A 16,854-nucleotide genomic window follows, 5' to 3' on the forward strand; every position below is an offset into this window, starting at 1 on the left:
TAGGCATAGGCACAGGCGGAGGGACCGAGACAGGGATGGGGAGAACAATATCAGATGACGTAGTTAACATATCGTGAGAAACTGAATCAGAGAAAAATGATTGAGACTCAAAAAACGTGACATCCATAGACACAAAATACTTCCGACTAGTCGGATGAAACAACCGGTATCCACGTTGGGTGCGGGAATAACCAACAAAAACACATTTAAGCGCACGCGGGCGCAAGTTGTCCAAACTAGGAGTTAAATCCTGAACAAAACCAACACAACCGAAAACACGAGGGGATAAGTGAAACAACTCGGTATTAGGTAGGAGACGACGTAAAGGAACCTCTCCCCCTAAGGGTGCAGAAGGCATACGATTAATAAGATAGGCTGCAGTCAAGATAGCATCAGACCACAAATACATAGGAACATTACGCTCTACCAAGAGAGTGCGTGCAACATCCAAGATGTGACGATGCTTTCTTTCAGCTACTCCATTTTGTTGAGAGGTGTGTGGACAGGTGGTTTGATGAATAATCCCAAAGGACGCACATAAAGAATTTACAGCAGAAGAGACAAATTCTAAAGCATTATCGGTGCGAAGACATTTGAGAACAATGGAAAATTGATTTTTTATTTCCAAAATGAATTTTTGAAGGACATCAGCAATAGACCGACGGTCTTTTAACAAATATACCCAAGACACTCGGGAAAAATCATCAACAAACACAACATAGTAACGATGACCAGAAATAGACGCGACCTTAGAAGGTCCCCAAACATCACAATGAACTAAATCAAATAACGACCGACTAGACACTAGAGTAGAACGTTTAAAGGTAGCACGATGATGTTTACCCAACTGACACGACTCACATTGAAACGACTCGACCCGAATCCAAGGCAAAGTTTGCTGAAGACGACTAAGAGAAGGGTGACCCAATCTACAGTGCCATATGAGTGATGACTCGGAGTCAGAAACAGATGCTGCTAAACCACGAGGAATATCATCACGCACCAACGTATATACGCCGTCACCACGATTACGCCCCAAACCAATCCTCTTCCCTGTCTGCAGATCCTGAAAAATACAGTGAAAAGGGAAAAATGTTACACTACAATTCAAATGTTTGGTGATCGCAGAAACGGATAGCAAGTTGACAGGAAATTCAGGTACATAAAGAACATCATTTAGTCTAAGCTGAGAGGAAGCCTGCACAACTCCCTCTCCGGACACTAAGCACGATCGTCCATCGGCAATTGCCACAGAATGAAAAATAGATGGAGAAAGATTTTGGAAAAAGGGTTTTGTACCTGTCATGTGAGAAGAGGCCCCAGAGTCAATAATCCAGGAACTATCCCTAGAAGCAAGAAAGGCATTACCTGAGGAAACAGAAGAAGAGACTGTGGTGTGAGACGCTGTGCCTCAGTAGGCTCTGGAACCGTCAAAAGTCACCGAGAGATAGTGACAAAACTGCTTCGAGCACTAGAAGTGGGTGATCGAATCGACCACTCGTGTACTAGCATTGGCCACCGACGGCGACCATGCTTATCCCAACAACGATCCTCAGTGTGACCTGACCGTCGACAGAAGGTACACACAAACCTATTCCGAGAATCACCAGGGCCAGCTCCTCGACCACCACGAGAGGAGCCTTTACCACCACGCCCACGAGAAGCTAGCAAAGCGGACTGATCAGAGGATACAACGGGTGACGGAGATGTGGATGTAGAAGACAGGCGAAGGACGCGAGCATAAACAGCAGCAAGATCATGCATTCTCTCAGAACTCAGAATAGAGCCCTTCACCTAGTTTTGCATCTCAAGGGGGAGCCCGGAAAGATATGCGATGACTGCAACTTCATTCCGGTAATGACGAAGGATGGCCAGATCAAGAACTAATGGCTGGTAAATATCCAGCTCATCCAACAGGCTACGGATGTGAGTGAAGAACTGAGGGGCGGTACGATCGCCTTGACGGGCTGTAAACAGTTGCTCATACAACTCAAAAACACGAGAGATATTATTTTCATTTCCATATGTCAATCTGCACATCTCCCAAATTTCCTTTGCAGTGAGTCAACATCACCACACCTCGGCAATATCCGCCCATACTACTCGGGTCAACCATGTGCGCATCGGCAGATCCTCAAGCAAAGCCAATCAGCGATACTTGGCATCCTTCGAGTCCCGGGCGGATCTCGCCGTGAGGTACGACGATTTCTTATGAGCCATAAGGAATCGCTCAAAAACTCGCGCCCTAAAACATAGTTCCTTCCATCCAACTTTTGCGAGGTACAATGGAGATTCTTAACTAAAAGAATCATGAAATGAAGACATGACGACGACAAGACAAATCCTTCGACAACAAGACAAGGGCATCACCGGGTGAGGGTCGAGGAACATCACCAGTGCCCATAGACCAACGAGAATGGCAAGAGATGAGACAGAATGCGGTGGTAGAGGTGGCGGTGGTGGGTGGAAGACTAGGGTTTGGAGTGGCGGCTAGGGTTTAACCTAGAGCTCTGGTACCATGTGAGAATAGGAGAAATAATTTGTATATTTCATTAGTAAAGGAGTACAAGGATATATATAGAGAAATACTAGGGTTTTGTGGTATGGGCCCAATATGGCCCATTAACCAAATATAAACTATAACATAACTCTAACATAATCGTTAAATGTGTAAGGATTCTTTATAATCATTTAATCATCACTTCAAAGTATTTCTCAGCTTTTCATCCATTATTTTTTAAAGGAGAATCCAATTAATTCATTATTAACTCATGATTGACTTAGCTCTCCTATTATCAATAGGCCTTTCTTAATATTTGAGCAGCATTTTTTAATATGTTAACATTATGGTGTTTATCCTAAATTTCTATAATCTATTAAAAGGAAACCTATCAGACTCATGATTTAGGATATACTTTTTGGGTTTTTTTATAATTTTTTTCATCAATCTGCAATAATATAAGTGGTGATGAGGAAAGATGGATTTTTAGGGAATGATGTTGAAGTTGATTAAGGTTTGAAAATTTTTAAATGTTTGTGGAGAAATCACAAAGAACCATGGATTTTAGTTGAGTCTTGAGGTGATGACGGTCTTGCATTGGGTTAAGCAAAAGTCTAGGTTCAACAGTGGCAACTACAATGCCATTCTACCAAAGGAAAACCAGCATTAGTGGTTGTGAAGCATTGAACAATTGAATGAACATGTTGGAAAAAAAGTAAAGTTAGTTTATATTAAATGATGAAAATTTCATATGTGTATATATTTTAAGATACTAATCCTGCTATATTTTATTATTATCATGCTCTATCCATATTTAGTGACTCCAATTTAAAAAATAAACAATCTATTTATGTGTTTAAAAACATACTTGCAATATTAGTGCGAGCTATCTTGCTGAGTCAATAATCATATTCACTCATTAATAACCAATAATACATAATATGTGCTAGATTATCCATAATAGAAGCACTCCTTGATCTAATCTCCAATCCTTGAGATCCTTAAATAAGCTCAAGTTCTATCGATATTGTGTTTCACTCATTGATTCGACTTCTTTGCAAAATGAATATTGCTCTGGCTAAGATATGAATCTATAAATGCAACATCTCTCAATGAAACGATCACCATTACCACCTCCATTGATTCAAGTATTACCTCAATATTTTATAACATTTAAGTTTTTGTTTATAATAATTATGACATTAACAATCATAAAAATTTGATTACACTTTTTTGTTTGTATAATGAATATCCATGAGACCTTTCAAAACCAAGGTTTACCAACAGTTTCCATTCTATGAGTTTTTTTTTTATTAATATTGTAAAATTTATTTAATCATATTGGTCTTCTATTGTATTCTATATACGATATTGCCTTAAACACTCAAAATTGTAAAACCCTGATGTGGAGCCGGGGAGTTTGTCTAGTAGATTTAAGAACCATTGTTATTAAAGGCGGACCAAAGCACTTGTCGGATTGGTTGTATCGTTGAACCGATTATAAAACTGGTTCGGTTTTGTAATTAACCCAGAGTTGCAATTAATCTGGGATAAACTATATTAAATTGTTGTTTTAATTAATAACCCATTAAATAGCCTCTTTTTTAATAAACTGGACCAATTCTGTAAAACCTTAAAATGACATTACCATCTCTAATAGCTTCTTTGAATATGAAATGACCGTGGTCTTTTATGTTATTTTAACTATATAAAAAAAATTGAAGTAAAAGAAAACCCTAGCACTAGCATTTACCCGACGAGTATACCCGTACCCGTACGGGTACGAGTTGGGTAAGGGTATGCCCCTACCCTACCCGTACCCTTACCCTTACCCGTTGAAGAGGGTACGGGTAAAACCCGTACCCGTACCCTTACCCTCTCATATATATATATATATATATATATATATATATATATATAATTTTTTATTAAATTAAACATTTACTCACAATTTACTCAATATCTATTTTCATGGTGATTAATTTGAAAATAATACTTCAAATTCTCTTAATATATTATTTTAAATTTTATTTAATTTCTATATTTATATTTGATAATATTATCAAAATTGAATTTTAGATATATATTAAGAATCATAATTAAATTTAAAAATAAACAAATATAAAAAAATAATGTTATAATAATTTATTCTATAAATTATAAGAACATCCTAAAAAATAAGATACTAATAAAAAATCAATTGGATATAACTTATGAGAATTACTTATAATGTTTTTTATATTCAAAATCTTACTAGATATTTATAAAATTTGAAGCTATATAAAATATAAATAGTAGATATATGAAAAAATTTAAAATAAAAACCAAGATAGTTAAACATGAACAAAACAAAAGGTAGAGTTACCATTGAGTCCTAAATAAATGTCATTTTTATGTGATTATATAATTTAAGATAAGAAAATATATATTAACTTGTAATTTTGAATTTATGGACATGTGTTTAAAGATTGTAATATAATGTATAATTAATTTATTTTTATTATTATTTAAATTTAATTCGATAATTTGAACAACGGGTAAGCGGGTACCCTGCGGGTATACCCGTACCCTACGGGTAAGGGTAAGGGTATGATTTTTTTTTACCCTAAAGGGTACGGGTAAGAATTTTGGCATACCCTACCCATACCCTACCCGTTGCCATCCCTATTTCCTTCCTCGTTAGATCAATCTGAATTGTTGTCGCTGGATATCGGACAATGTTTTTAAGGCGTTTTCAACCGTAGATCTTGCAATGAAACTATCGCTGACTAGGCATTGTAAATAAACAATTATTTAAAAAGAAAATAACTTATTTGAGTGTCAACTTTTGATATTTAAATAGAGATAAATGTTTTACTTAAACATTTTGAGAATCAAAAATGGTAGGGTACAAATTGCCATCTCTAGAAGGAAGGCATGCCACACCATCAGAGTCACTATGAGGTGGAACGGGAGCGCTCGCAAAATCCGAATTCCTGCCGGCACTTCAGTTTAAACTGAAAAGGTCAATGTTTTAAACGGAAACATAAAATGTTTAAAAGGTAACTAAACGGCTAATTTATTAAAATATTGTTTATTTTTAAATTATTTCCTTAAATGCGCATTTCCGTAATTATTTACGGAAATGCGCATTTTATATTTTTTATTATTTTTTTAAACATCCGGTCCCACTGTAGTTTTTTAATATTTAAATTTAATTTTTTAAAAAAACTGAGGGGCCCGTTATTTTTTTAATATTAAGTTTTTATTTTTTTAAGAACTGCGGGTCCCGGTAGTTTTTAAATTAAAAACATTTTACATTCAAACCCTTATAATTTTTATTAATTTTTTTTATAACTTATTTTTTCTTCTTCTACTATGTTATTTTTACTTTCACTAATTGTAACCGGCTGTTAATAATTTAAATAAATAATTTTAATATTTTTTCATCATAAAGGGGTTGTTGGGATGAATTGTTGGTGGCAATTGCCACCTACCACATTCATGAGAGCCATTGGATGAAATTGATCTTAGCCATCCATTTGATAGGTGGAGGCCTATATAAACCCTCCAAATTCCTTTTCTAAAACACACAAGTATTTCTATAAGAAAAAAATTATTAATATAGAGAAGCTCTTCTTTAAAATTTTTGTCATTGTAGTTTTTTTATTTTCTTGCAATGTTATTTTATTTTTTTACATTAAATCTAGCAAAATTCATATTCTTGTTATACTGAACGAAGGAGACAACCTTGGTCGAGAGGAACACCGACCAAGGCCCGTAGGAACTCTTGACGAAAGAATAAGCTTCCACTACGGTTGCTAGTTACTCAATTTTGATCAATGGACTCAGGTATGTTTTTTCTATCCGTGTTAACTAGTTGACTTTCATATAAGCTTCCTCTTTATTTTTTTTATTTTTTTTTTTGCTTTTTATTAAAACATTTTTTTAATTATTTACCGAATTACGTATTCCTATAAGTATTTATGGAAATATACATTTTATATTTTTTTAATATTTTTTTAACTTAACGGTCCACTCACACTTTTTTTCATTTTCTACAACAGCAGAAAAATCACTTGCTTTGGTTTACTATAATGGTTCAATCACTACAAGTGAGGAGACGGCAATATTTTCATCGGATGATCATTCTTGTTTTTATATAGAAAATGATATCTCTTTAGCCAATTTAAAGAGAACTATTAAAGAAAATATAGAAATTACAGATGATCAAATAATTACACACATCAAATATCGTATGCCTATTTCCTCAAGTCAAGGTAAGATCTACTATCGGTCTTTCAAATTACATAATGACCGAGATGTTCAAATGATGTTCAGTTGCCATCAAGCATTTCATGATGTTCAAGTTATAGAATTGTATGTGGAGCTTAGTGTTGTGACTTCCACTGGTGGTTTTTCTCAACACCAAATTAATAGAAATGACAACATTCCACCAGAAAGGCTTTCAATAGAATGGAGGGCATGGGATAATCTACAACACAATTTCAATTTCAATTTCACTGCTTCACAACAACCACCAAGCACATCAACACACCATAGAACCGATAACATTACTAGTCATGAAAATGAATTTGGTGAATATGCGAGTTCAAGCGGAGATGATCAAGATGAGGATAACTACACAGACAATAGCGAAGCAAGCTTAGAAGATTACAATGCGGAAGATGCTAACAGACAGAGAGACGACGTAGAAATGACAATGCCGCCATATGAGCCTCCGGCACATATGAGGGCACTTGATTTAGAAGTAATGTCTGTACTAGAATTTCTTGAATACCCTTCACTGTACATCAACACATTAAGAGGGGCAATGGCAGATGGAGAATTGCATGTAGGTATGCAGTTTCAAAACAAAAATGATGTTGTAACAACAATTAAGAATTATTGCTTGCAGAAGTCCGTGGAATATAAAGTAATTGAGTCGGATCCAACTCGGTATTATGGAAGATGCAAGTCATATGGTGATGGATGCAGTCAGAGAGTTCGCGTATCTTATAGTAAGAGGAAGCAAATTTGGGAGATTACAAAATACAGCGGCCCACACACTTGTACAGCAGTGATGGTTTCCCAAGATCATTCAAAGCTAGATTCAAACATGATTTCCCATTGTATACAGGCACTAGTCAAGGAGAAGCCATCTATCAACGTCTCTGTTTTGATAGCGGAGATCAGGAACCGATATGGGTACACACCAACATATAAAAAGGTATGGATTGCAAAACAAAAAGCGATTGAATCTGCATTTGGTAACTGGGAGGAGTCATACAATGAGTTACCGAAATGGCTAGCAGCATTACAACAATTTGTCCCTGGGACAATAATCGATCTCCAGACTCAACCAGCATATAATGGAAATTACCCGGTACGTGATACTAATATTTTCCATAGGCTCTTTTGGAGTTTCCCTTCATGTGTAGAGGCTTTCAAATATTGTAAGCCGGTAGTACAGATAGATGGTACACATCTTTATGGAAAATATAAAGGGACTTTGTTGATGGCAATTGCACAAGATGGCAATAAAAACATTCTTCCAATTGCATTTGCCATTGTGGAAGGAGAGACGTTAGATGCATGGCGTTTCTTCTTAGAGCATCTACGAGCAGACGTGACACCACAAGAAGGCATATGTTTTATTTCTGACCGTCACCAATCTATCAAAGGAGCATTTAGAGCAATTGGCCGTCAGATGAATCCTCCTCACGCCTATCATGTTTATTGTATTAGACATATATCTGCGAACTTCATGCGTCGTTTCAAAAATAAAGAAATGCAACGAATAGTTGTTAACATTGGTAAGTTGTAAATCTAAATTTTAATAGTTTCAATCTCTTATTGTTATTTTTTTTTAAATTTTTTTTTTTGGTTATTAATGTAGGGTACTCAAAAACATCTCATGATTTTAACTATTGGTATGACGTACTTCGAGACTTTGACATAGAGGCAACGAGGTGGTTAGATAACATACCACGGGAGAATATCAACACGCTCAAATTGCATCAGGTCAAATATTCTCGGAAGTGCTAATGAAGACAATTCAGGAAAATCAACAAACAGCATGTAGCATTTATGTTCGTCAATTTGATCGTGAAGAAAATTCTTTTATGGTAGATGAAATAGCACCACCTCAATGCGGTGGTATAGCTGGTAGTTACCGCATTGATTTGAGAAAACGATGGTGTGATTGCGGTGAGTTTCAAACACTTCATTTTCCTTGTCGCCATGTCCTTGCAGCGTGTGCATATATTCATCTACATTGGCAAGCATATGTAGATAATGTTTATAGGCTTGAGACAATTTTTAATGTATACCATAAAGAGTTTTAGCCAATGTCAAATGAGAGATACTAGAACCCCTATAATGGTCCACGTTTATATCCTGATCTTACAATGCGAAGACCAGCTTCAGGACGTCCAAAATCCAGTAGAATTCGTAATGAAATGGACATAAGAGAAGGCGGTCAACCAAAGAGTTGTGGTTTATGTCGCAATGAAGGTCATAATCGTCGAAATTGTTCGAATGCCGCTGGTCTAAGTAGTATGCCATAATGTTTATTGAATTATTTTATAACATATGTAATTGTTTTAGTTCATTCAAAATATCAAGTGAGTTTGGTTTAGTTATGGGAGTAATTTTTACATGTGAATTTTTTTTTTAAATATTTATAATTTTATTATGTTGAAAAAATATTAAAATTATTTATTTAAATTATTAACAACCGGTTATAATTAGTGAAAGTAAAAATAACATAGTAGAAGTGAGAAAAAATAAGTTATAAGAAAAATTAATGAAAATTATAAGGGTTTGAATGTAAAATGTTTTTAATTTAAAAACTAACCGGACCCGCAATTCTTAAAAAAATAAAAACTTAATATTAAAAAAATAACGGGCCCCTCAGTTTTTTTAAAAAATTAAATTTAAATATTAAAAAATTACAGTGGGACCGGCTGTTTAAAAAAAATAATAAAAAAATATAAAATGCGCATTTCTGTAAATAATTACGGAAATGCGCATTTAAGGAAATAATTTAAAAATAAACAATATTTTAATAAATTAGCCTAACTAAACATGTTTTAAACGGTAAGTAAATAATTTAAACAATAAAGGATATATTTAAACTGAAACAAAATAATTTAAGCGGAGAAAGCAACATGTAAATGGTAACGTAATATATTTAAAAGGAAAATGGGATAATTAAACAATAATTAGCTTTTATGACTACATGAACATAAAAGAGAAGAACTTTACAATGAGAAAAAATCGTTTTCAGTAGGAAACGACAATGGCACATCATCTGTCTCAACAATAAGATTGACTACAACACATTTTAAGATGGAGTACATGTGACACATGCGCTGGAAGTCAAACTCATTTTCTACTGGACAAATCGTTTTATGTCCATCGGGTGTGATAAACTTCACCCTGACAAGGGAAATAGCGAGATCCCATCTCTCACATATCTCAGTTAACATTGATTCCCAAGAAGTCAGCCCAGTGAACATTAGCACTTGTCCCTCCTTGTTGTATCTAGCAATAGCACAAAAACTCTCCATAACAACCCTGCATTTTTATAAGTTGTTAGTCCCTTCCAGCAGAATGATCAAACTGAGAGCAATGAAGAAATTCTCACCTTATCGGGAAACTGGTAGAACTCAAATCGACTAAACCAAATGAGGTAAAGAAGAAGAAGTAGAAGAAGAAGAAGAAGAAGAAGAAGAAGAAGAAGAAGAAGATGTAATGAGCCTTCTAAACTTTGTATGACAAAAAGCAAGCAGGAAGGCAAAAAAAATGCAAAATTGTATGCATAAAGGTCAGACATGATATGATTGGGCGGTATTTTTTTTCACCATTTGCAAGGGCAAAAATGGAATTTCATAACATGGACCCACTTCAAGTGATCGATTGAGGGTAAAAGGGAATTTAAACTATAATGGAAGGGTTGTTTGGGGTGTGCAAAAGTTGGAGGGGGTTTTTAGGAATTTTTGAATATCATGAGACGCAAACATTAATTTTCCTTTAAATATATAAAGTAAATTTTTTAAAAAATAATGTTTAATGTTTAATGAATTTACTATATGGACAAGTAAAAAGAACAAAAGAAGCTTTAAAATAGGACAAGTAAAAAAGACCAAAAGAGTACTTTGCAATTATCATACATTAACTATACATTAATCCCTATTAAGTGAAGTACACATTGCATTATCTAAAAGTAAATTTTTATTTCTTTTGAAGAACAATTTATTACATATATATTATGGTTTACAACACTTGTTTTGTTTTCATTGTTTGCCAGTACTTCTTAAAAGAAGTATTCTACACTCCTCAAAAATCCACCCTAATCATCCCACCACTTTCAATCTGTTTCTCTAACAGTTTATTAACATCTATATTAAAAAAAAGGTATTGCCATAATTTGGAAAATGTCTACATATTATCCTTGTGTTTGTGGAACCCTACCTTCGTTATTAATAATTTTTTACTATTATCATTGTGTAAGGGGGTTTTTTTAAAAAAAAAGGAGTATTTATACATGCATTATTAATTTGCAAATATTTAAGGCCTTTGTGAGTCTAAAGCTCTAAGTTAGCGATCCATCACCGAGTTACATACAATGGAATCGGACATCAATGGCTCCATCGACCTCAACAAGCTCGCATATTCAAACTCTCCAATTCCCTCCACCCATAGCCCAACATCTTCGTCTCATTCTTGGATTCTCTCTTCGAGGTTGATCTTCTTTCCCAACGCCGATGTCTTCGGCGAGCTCACTGCCGATCAGTTCAATGCTCTCATCTTCCGATTTCTTCGGGAAAAAGGTCTATGTTTGATTAATTTGATTTCTTGGAATTTGGTTATGAGCTTTAGTTTCTCTTGAGATGTTTGTCTGGTTTGATTTTATTCTTTCTTTTTCTTGATTTTTGATATTGAATTTGGTTTCTAGAGCTTGGATTCCTTGTGTAACTGGGTTTTGAATGGTGAATTTGAAGTTTTTTTTTTGCATTCTCTGTTTGTTCTTTTCTTGTTTAGACTATTATCAGATGTATGCATGGATAAATTGTGTGTTCTTCTTTGGTTTGATCTGTTTTCTCAAGGTGGATATCCTCAATGAGCTCACTTATGATCAGCTCAATGCCCGCATCTTTCAACACCTCAAAGAGAAGGTCTTGTTTGATTTAATTTGATTTCTTTTTAAAAAAAAAATTTGTGGTGATGATCTTCTTGATGAACAAGAGATTCTGTTGAGATATATGTTTTGTTTTCTTTTGTTTTCTTTCTAGATCTTGGGTGATGATTTGAGATTCTATGGTTTGGATTTTCATAAGATAAATACTTGGATTTCTTGTGCGTTTCTGGATTTTAACTGGTGAATTAGAAGTTTGTAGGGTTTTCTCTGTTTATTTCTTCTTCTTTGATGCACAAGAGTTTCTCTTTGATGTATGTTTGACTACTTGTGTACTTTCTGGATCTTGGATAATGAATTGAGTTTCTAACACTTGGATTCATTGTGTGTTTCTGGATCTTGACTGGTGAATTTGAAGTTTGTAGGGTTTTCTCTGTGTGTTCTTCTGTGGTTTGAATTATTATCTGATGCATAGATCCATTGTTTGTGTGTTTCTAGATATTGGCTGATGAATTGAGTTTCTAGGGTTTCTTCTTTCTCCATGTAAGATATACACATGGATTACTTCTGAGTTTCGGGATCTTGAATGGTGAATGAGAAGTTTGTAGGTTTTTTCTATTTTATTCTTCTTTGGTTTGCTATCTTTCTTTGTGTCCTATGGTTCAAGTATGGATTGGTGACAAAAAAGAACATAGCTTTTGGGTTCTTGGCATCATGGGGCTTTATTTATATTGGAAATGAATAAGATTTTCTTTTGAGATCTTTGTGTATGGGTTACTTGTGTTTCTTGGATTTTGGATGATGAATTTGAAAATTCTTGGTTGTGCAGGATTCAAGCGCACTGCTGCTGAATTTAAAAATGAGGCATAGATTGAGAATATTTCTATTGATAAAAATACAATAAACAACTCTTCCATCATTGGTGCATAAAGGTCTTTGATATACGCAACTGGAGGCAAATATGCACTCTGTGGGTGTTTTTTTTAACCTTAGACCTCATAAGTTTGAAGTTGTCTAAAATGCTAAAATAGCATCTATGTTTTTCATATTTGATTTTTTCTTCAATTATTTTATATGGCCAGACAACGGAAAAGCATTAAGTATGACATATCTAACAGTGTGCATGACTTGTCAAAAATCATAAAAGACAGAAAAGAACATGCCATGAGAAAGGGAAAAAGCATTGAGTATGACATATCTAACCAAGGCAGGAAGACGACAGACAGGAAAGATATATTGATGTTCATGGGGGTAAAGTTATATTCCTTTTCTTCTTCATTCTGTCTTTGTTAACCTTAATTTTGTTTAGGATTTATCTTAGCAAAGCCAAAATCCTACTCTTTGACTACCAAGGGTTTCCATGTCTTATTTAAGTTGAGAACCTTTATTGGTGAATTTATTTTGAAATAAATCTGACCCACAAAATTTAATCTCTTTGTAGATTACCTTTTTTCCCCTGATCTTAAGACAATTTGGTCAAGATGCCAACTTTTTAATGTATCTGTTCTTTCTTAGATTTGTACACATTTGAATGTTGTACCATCAATAATCTTGATCAATTTGCGTTGTGCACCTTATGTTGAAAAAAATATCATCAACTTTTCCACTTTTAATAGGATCTCGATTAATGGCCCGCAACCCTAGTTTGCCACCAGAGACTCGTCAAGTTTCTGACCCAGATGTATTTCTTTTGAAAGGAAATTGTTCAGAGGTTTGATCAATGAATATGCCATACTATTCCCGACACAAAATTAGATGGTTACTCTAAATTTATTCAAAGAACTTTATTATGTTGTTTTTTTTCCTGATCTAGATTTATGCCTGTGCTTGGAGTCCAACAGATGCTCTTCTGGTAGTTGGGTGAGTATAGTTTCATCTTAATTTGCTCAACTTAGTTGGAGCTTATACAAAGATTTGAGTTTTTATCTTAAATTGGCTCCATGAATTACCTCGAACTCCTTGTACTAGTGTACTTTATAATATTAACATGCTGCACAACATTTTTTATTTTCTATTTCTTTCGATTCCACTAACAGATTTGTGAAATTTATATCAATGAATGGTTTACCCTAACCTAGCACTTCATTGGCAATGCTGTAGATGACTGGACTTACGACATTTCCCATGCTATTCAGCAAGTTAGCCAACTGATTCCTTTCTTTTGAATTAGTTAACATTCATTGAGATTTAAATTGATTGAACTTGTAGCAAATTTATCATTTGAATGAGAAACTTCCTCATCTTGGTGCAAGCAACCCAACTCACTGACTTTATAATGTCTGAATAGTTCTCTTGCTGACATGCAGTCATCATTAATGCATCTAGATTATTTAAACATTTGTTGGTTTGATTTCTTTAATGTGACAACATGGAGAACCAGAATCAATTTAGTTTTGAAAATGCGACAAGTTAGAATGCTAACTTTTAAACTTGTTGCATATTTTATTATCCAGGATCAGTTCATCAAATGTCTGAGATGTTGTTTAGGCATCTCCCATGATTCAAATTTAGAATAAGTGGCATTATGTCCTACTTTGCCCATTGAGTTTGACACATTTTTTACGGAAAGACCCTTATGTTAGTATATTGTTTAGTGTAACTAGTCCAAAAATTGATATGAAGGTAGATTGCTGACAGAAAAACTTTTCAATTTTTCTGTCTTAATGTTGTTTTGGCATCTCACATGGTTCATCTATAGAACAATTGAACTTATGAGCCACGTAAGTCCGTTAATGCCTTGATCATCTATTTCTTCTATAAAGTTTTCCTATCACCATAAAGTTTATGGTCACTTCGCCTAATGAAGTCTGTGGTACAGTTATGTTCAATTTTTTACTTCTTAAAGTTTTTAATTATTTCCAAAGTTATTTAATTCAGTTTTTTTCCTTGTGTATTCTCTCATTTTTGCATGCTTGAGTTTCAAAATTAAAGCACACTAGATTTTAGTGTGCTAAAATATATATATATATATATGTTTTCTTAATGATTATCATGTGAGTAAGTCTATAATTCAACCTATATAAAGTTTGTGTTTGATAGTATGGTTTGTAGGATTTAACGATTAGTTTTAAATTGGCAGGTTTTCACATTCAGCAGCTCTGATATTGAAAATTGCAGATGCCCTCTCCAGTGTTTGTGGTTCAGGACAAAGGGTGTGTTTCCTTATTCATGCTGATGCACAAATCAATGAGCTAAATTTGCCTGCCAGTACACTTGGTTGGAATGTGAGTTTTACTCTATCTTTCTATTGGTGACCCTGTTCTTGCTATGTTAATACATGTTCTTAAATTTTCTCTTAGAATCATGTAATTCATTTTCATATTTTGAGCAAAGAATATATAATTTTTTAATAATCATCAATCTAAATGATTGTACTAAATTCATTTGCTCGGACATGAATTCTTAATTTACAGCTGTGATTTGTTAATTGACAATAAGCTATTGTGCCTTTTCAAGTATATTTATCATACAGGGAGAAGGGGAGCTATTTGCAACAGGATCATTTAGTGGACTGGTTTGTATCTGGAGTAAGAACGGTTAGTTAATTTCTACTCATTTTTCATCTGAATAAATTAAATTAATTGATTATGAATATGTGTTTGGAGTTTGAGTTATTGTAAGCTTTATAAAATAGTTTTATTTATTGTTCTGTTCAATTAAAATTAGATATTTGTGATCTTGATTTGAAGATGTACTTGGAATTTGAAGAATTCAAGCCTCCATAACATAGTTTCATTCATGGTTTTTCTGTTATGTTCTATCAGAAATATATACTTTAATCTCACAGTTGGTTACATGCTGAGTGTATTTGGTATATTATAAGGTATGGACATTAATGGTATAGAATCACGCTCAATACTGAATATATTGACTTAGTGGACGATCAGAGCCCCTCTAATAGCTTTATTTATTCTTTATTAACAAGGATAAGAAACACTTTGCCAACTTATGATTTTGATTGTGCACCAAGAATGCAGTCCCATAAGAGGATCTTTTCCCTCTTCAGTCTTTTTCTATCCTAGAAAGAGTTATTCGAAAGTCACCTTAGTTCACAGCGGTTGTTGTATTAAAAATTTCTTGCATTGGCCATTGAAATATTGCCATGTCTAAAGTCACATGAACAGATGTTGAATTCCGTCAGTTTATATACATATTTTCATAATACAAACTGGAGTTACTTTAGTAGAATAAATGCATGATTACATCAATGTGACTGGGATAATGTAGCATGTTGTAACTTCATCACACAAGTGTGTTTGATTTGCCTTATTTTTGCCAAAGCTCTCCCTTTCAAGGCATCTATTGCAGCAAAAAGGTTTGTAGTAGTTCCTGAATATGGATATGGAACTAAGGGAGTATATGAACATGTTTTTGTAATTTACTAGATGGAGTTACTTCAGGAGAAAATACATACATAGATACATCAATATGAACCGGCATTGAATAGCATATTGTAAATTTGTCTGTTTGGATAATAAAATTCATGAATGTGGTTGATTTTGTACTCGTTTTTGTCCTAGTCGGATCCCTTTCAACTTTTATTCAAGAACTTCTTTCAAATTAAATTACTTTAGTTATGTGTTTAGATAGATACCTTGATTCTTTCAATGCCAATTTTAATAAGCCTTAACCCACAATTAAATTTTTCTTATTTATTTTTTGCAATATTTGTATCCTAGTATCTTAAACATTAAACACTTGTTGTACACAAAGTAGCTCTACATGCAAATTTTGGGCCGTGAAATGCGCTCCACTAAACCCTCTACTCTTGAAAATGACCCAACTTAGTCCCTCTACCCTTAATCTCTTCTCATCTAGTACCTCTACTCTTGAAAATACAAGCATTAATCGGCTCATTCTAAAGTAGAAAGACTAAGTAGAACTATTTTCAAGAGTAGAGGGATTAGTGGGACGCATTTCTGAGTAGAGGGACCAAAAAAGAAAGAGAAAAATAGAGGGACTAATTCGGGTATTATACTAAAATGTAAAAAGTGAAATGCTAAAGTTTTTTTTTACACTAGGTGACAAGCACCCCCTGATGTGGAGTACATCCACAAGCTCAACAACACCATACCCTCACTTTGCATAATTTCGATCTCGAGTCTTTCCAAAACGAGAACCTTACATAAGGGATTCGGTACCAATAAGGCCAAGAGGGCCTTGATTATTGTGCAACAAGTTATTGTAGTTCAGCTTAACCAAATTTGATTGAGTTAAATTATACTAGATTAGG

General features: G+C 34.0%; 1 protein-coding gene across 1 annotated transcript; it reads left to right on the plus strand.

Annotated features, from left to right (window-relative positions):
* The first annotated feature begins 6,809 nt into the window (after nucleotides 1–6,809).
* Nucleotides 6,810–8,527, plus strand: LOC120282791. The gene is made up of 2 exons (XM_039289637.1): nucleotides 6,810–8,295; nucleotides 8,379–8,527. The coding sequence occupies exons 1-2, from the start codon at nucleotides 6,810–6,812 to the stop codon at nucleotides 8,525–8,527; spliced, it is 1,635 nt and encodes a 544-aa protein (XP_039145571.1).
* The last annotated feature ends 8,327 nt before the right edge of the window (nucleotides 8,528–16,854 follow it).

This window comes from Dioscorea cayenensis, chromosome 18 (assembly GCF_009730915.1).
Source record: "Dioscorea cayenensis subsp. rotundata cultivar TDr96_F1 chromosome 18, TDr96_F1_v2_PseudoChromosome.rev07_lg8_w22 25.fasta, whole genome shotgun sequence".
NCBI classification, from domain to species: domain Eukaryota; kingdom Viridiplantae; phylum Streptophyta; class Magnoliopsida; order Dioscoreales; family Dioscoreaceae; genus Dioscorea; species Dioscorea cayenensis.

What these genes read in the sequence shown, in the direction of transcription:
- LOC120282791 (XM_039289637.1), top strand. Translation starts at nt 6,810, where the DNA reads ATGATGTTCAGTTGCCATCAAGCATTTCATGATGTTCAAGTTATAGAA. An exon ending in ACGAATAGTTGTTAACATTG is followed by an intron (nt 8,296 to 8,378) that starts GTAAGTTGTAAA and finishes TTATTAATGTAG; the next exon opens with GGTACTCAAAAACATCTCAT.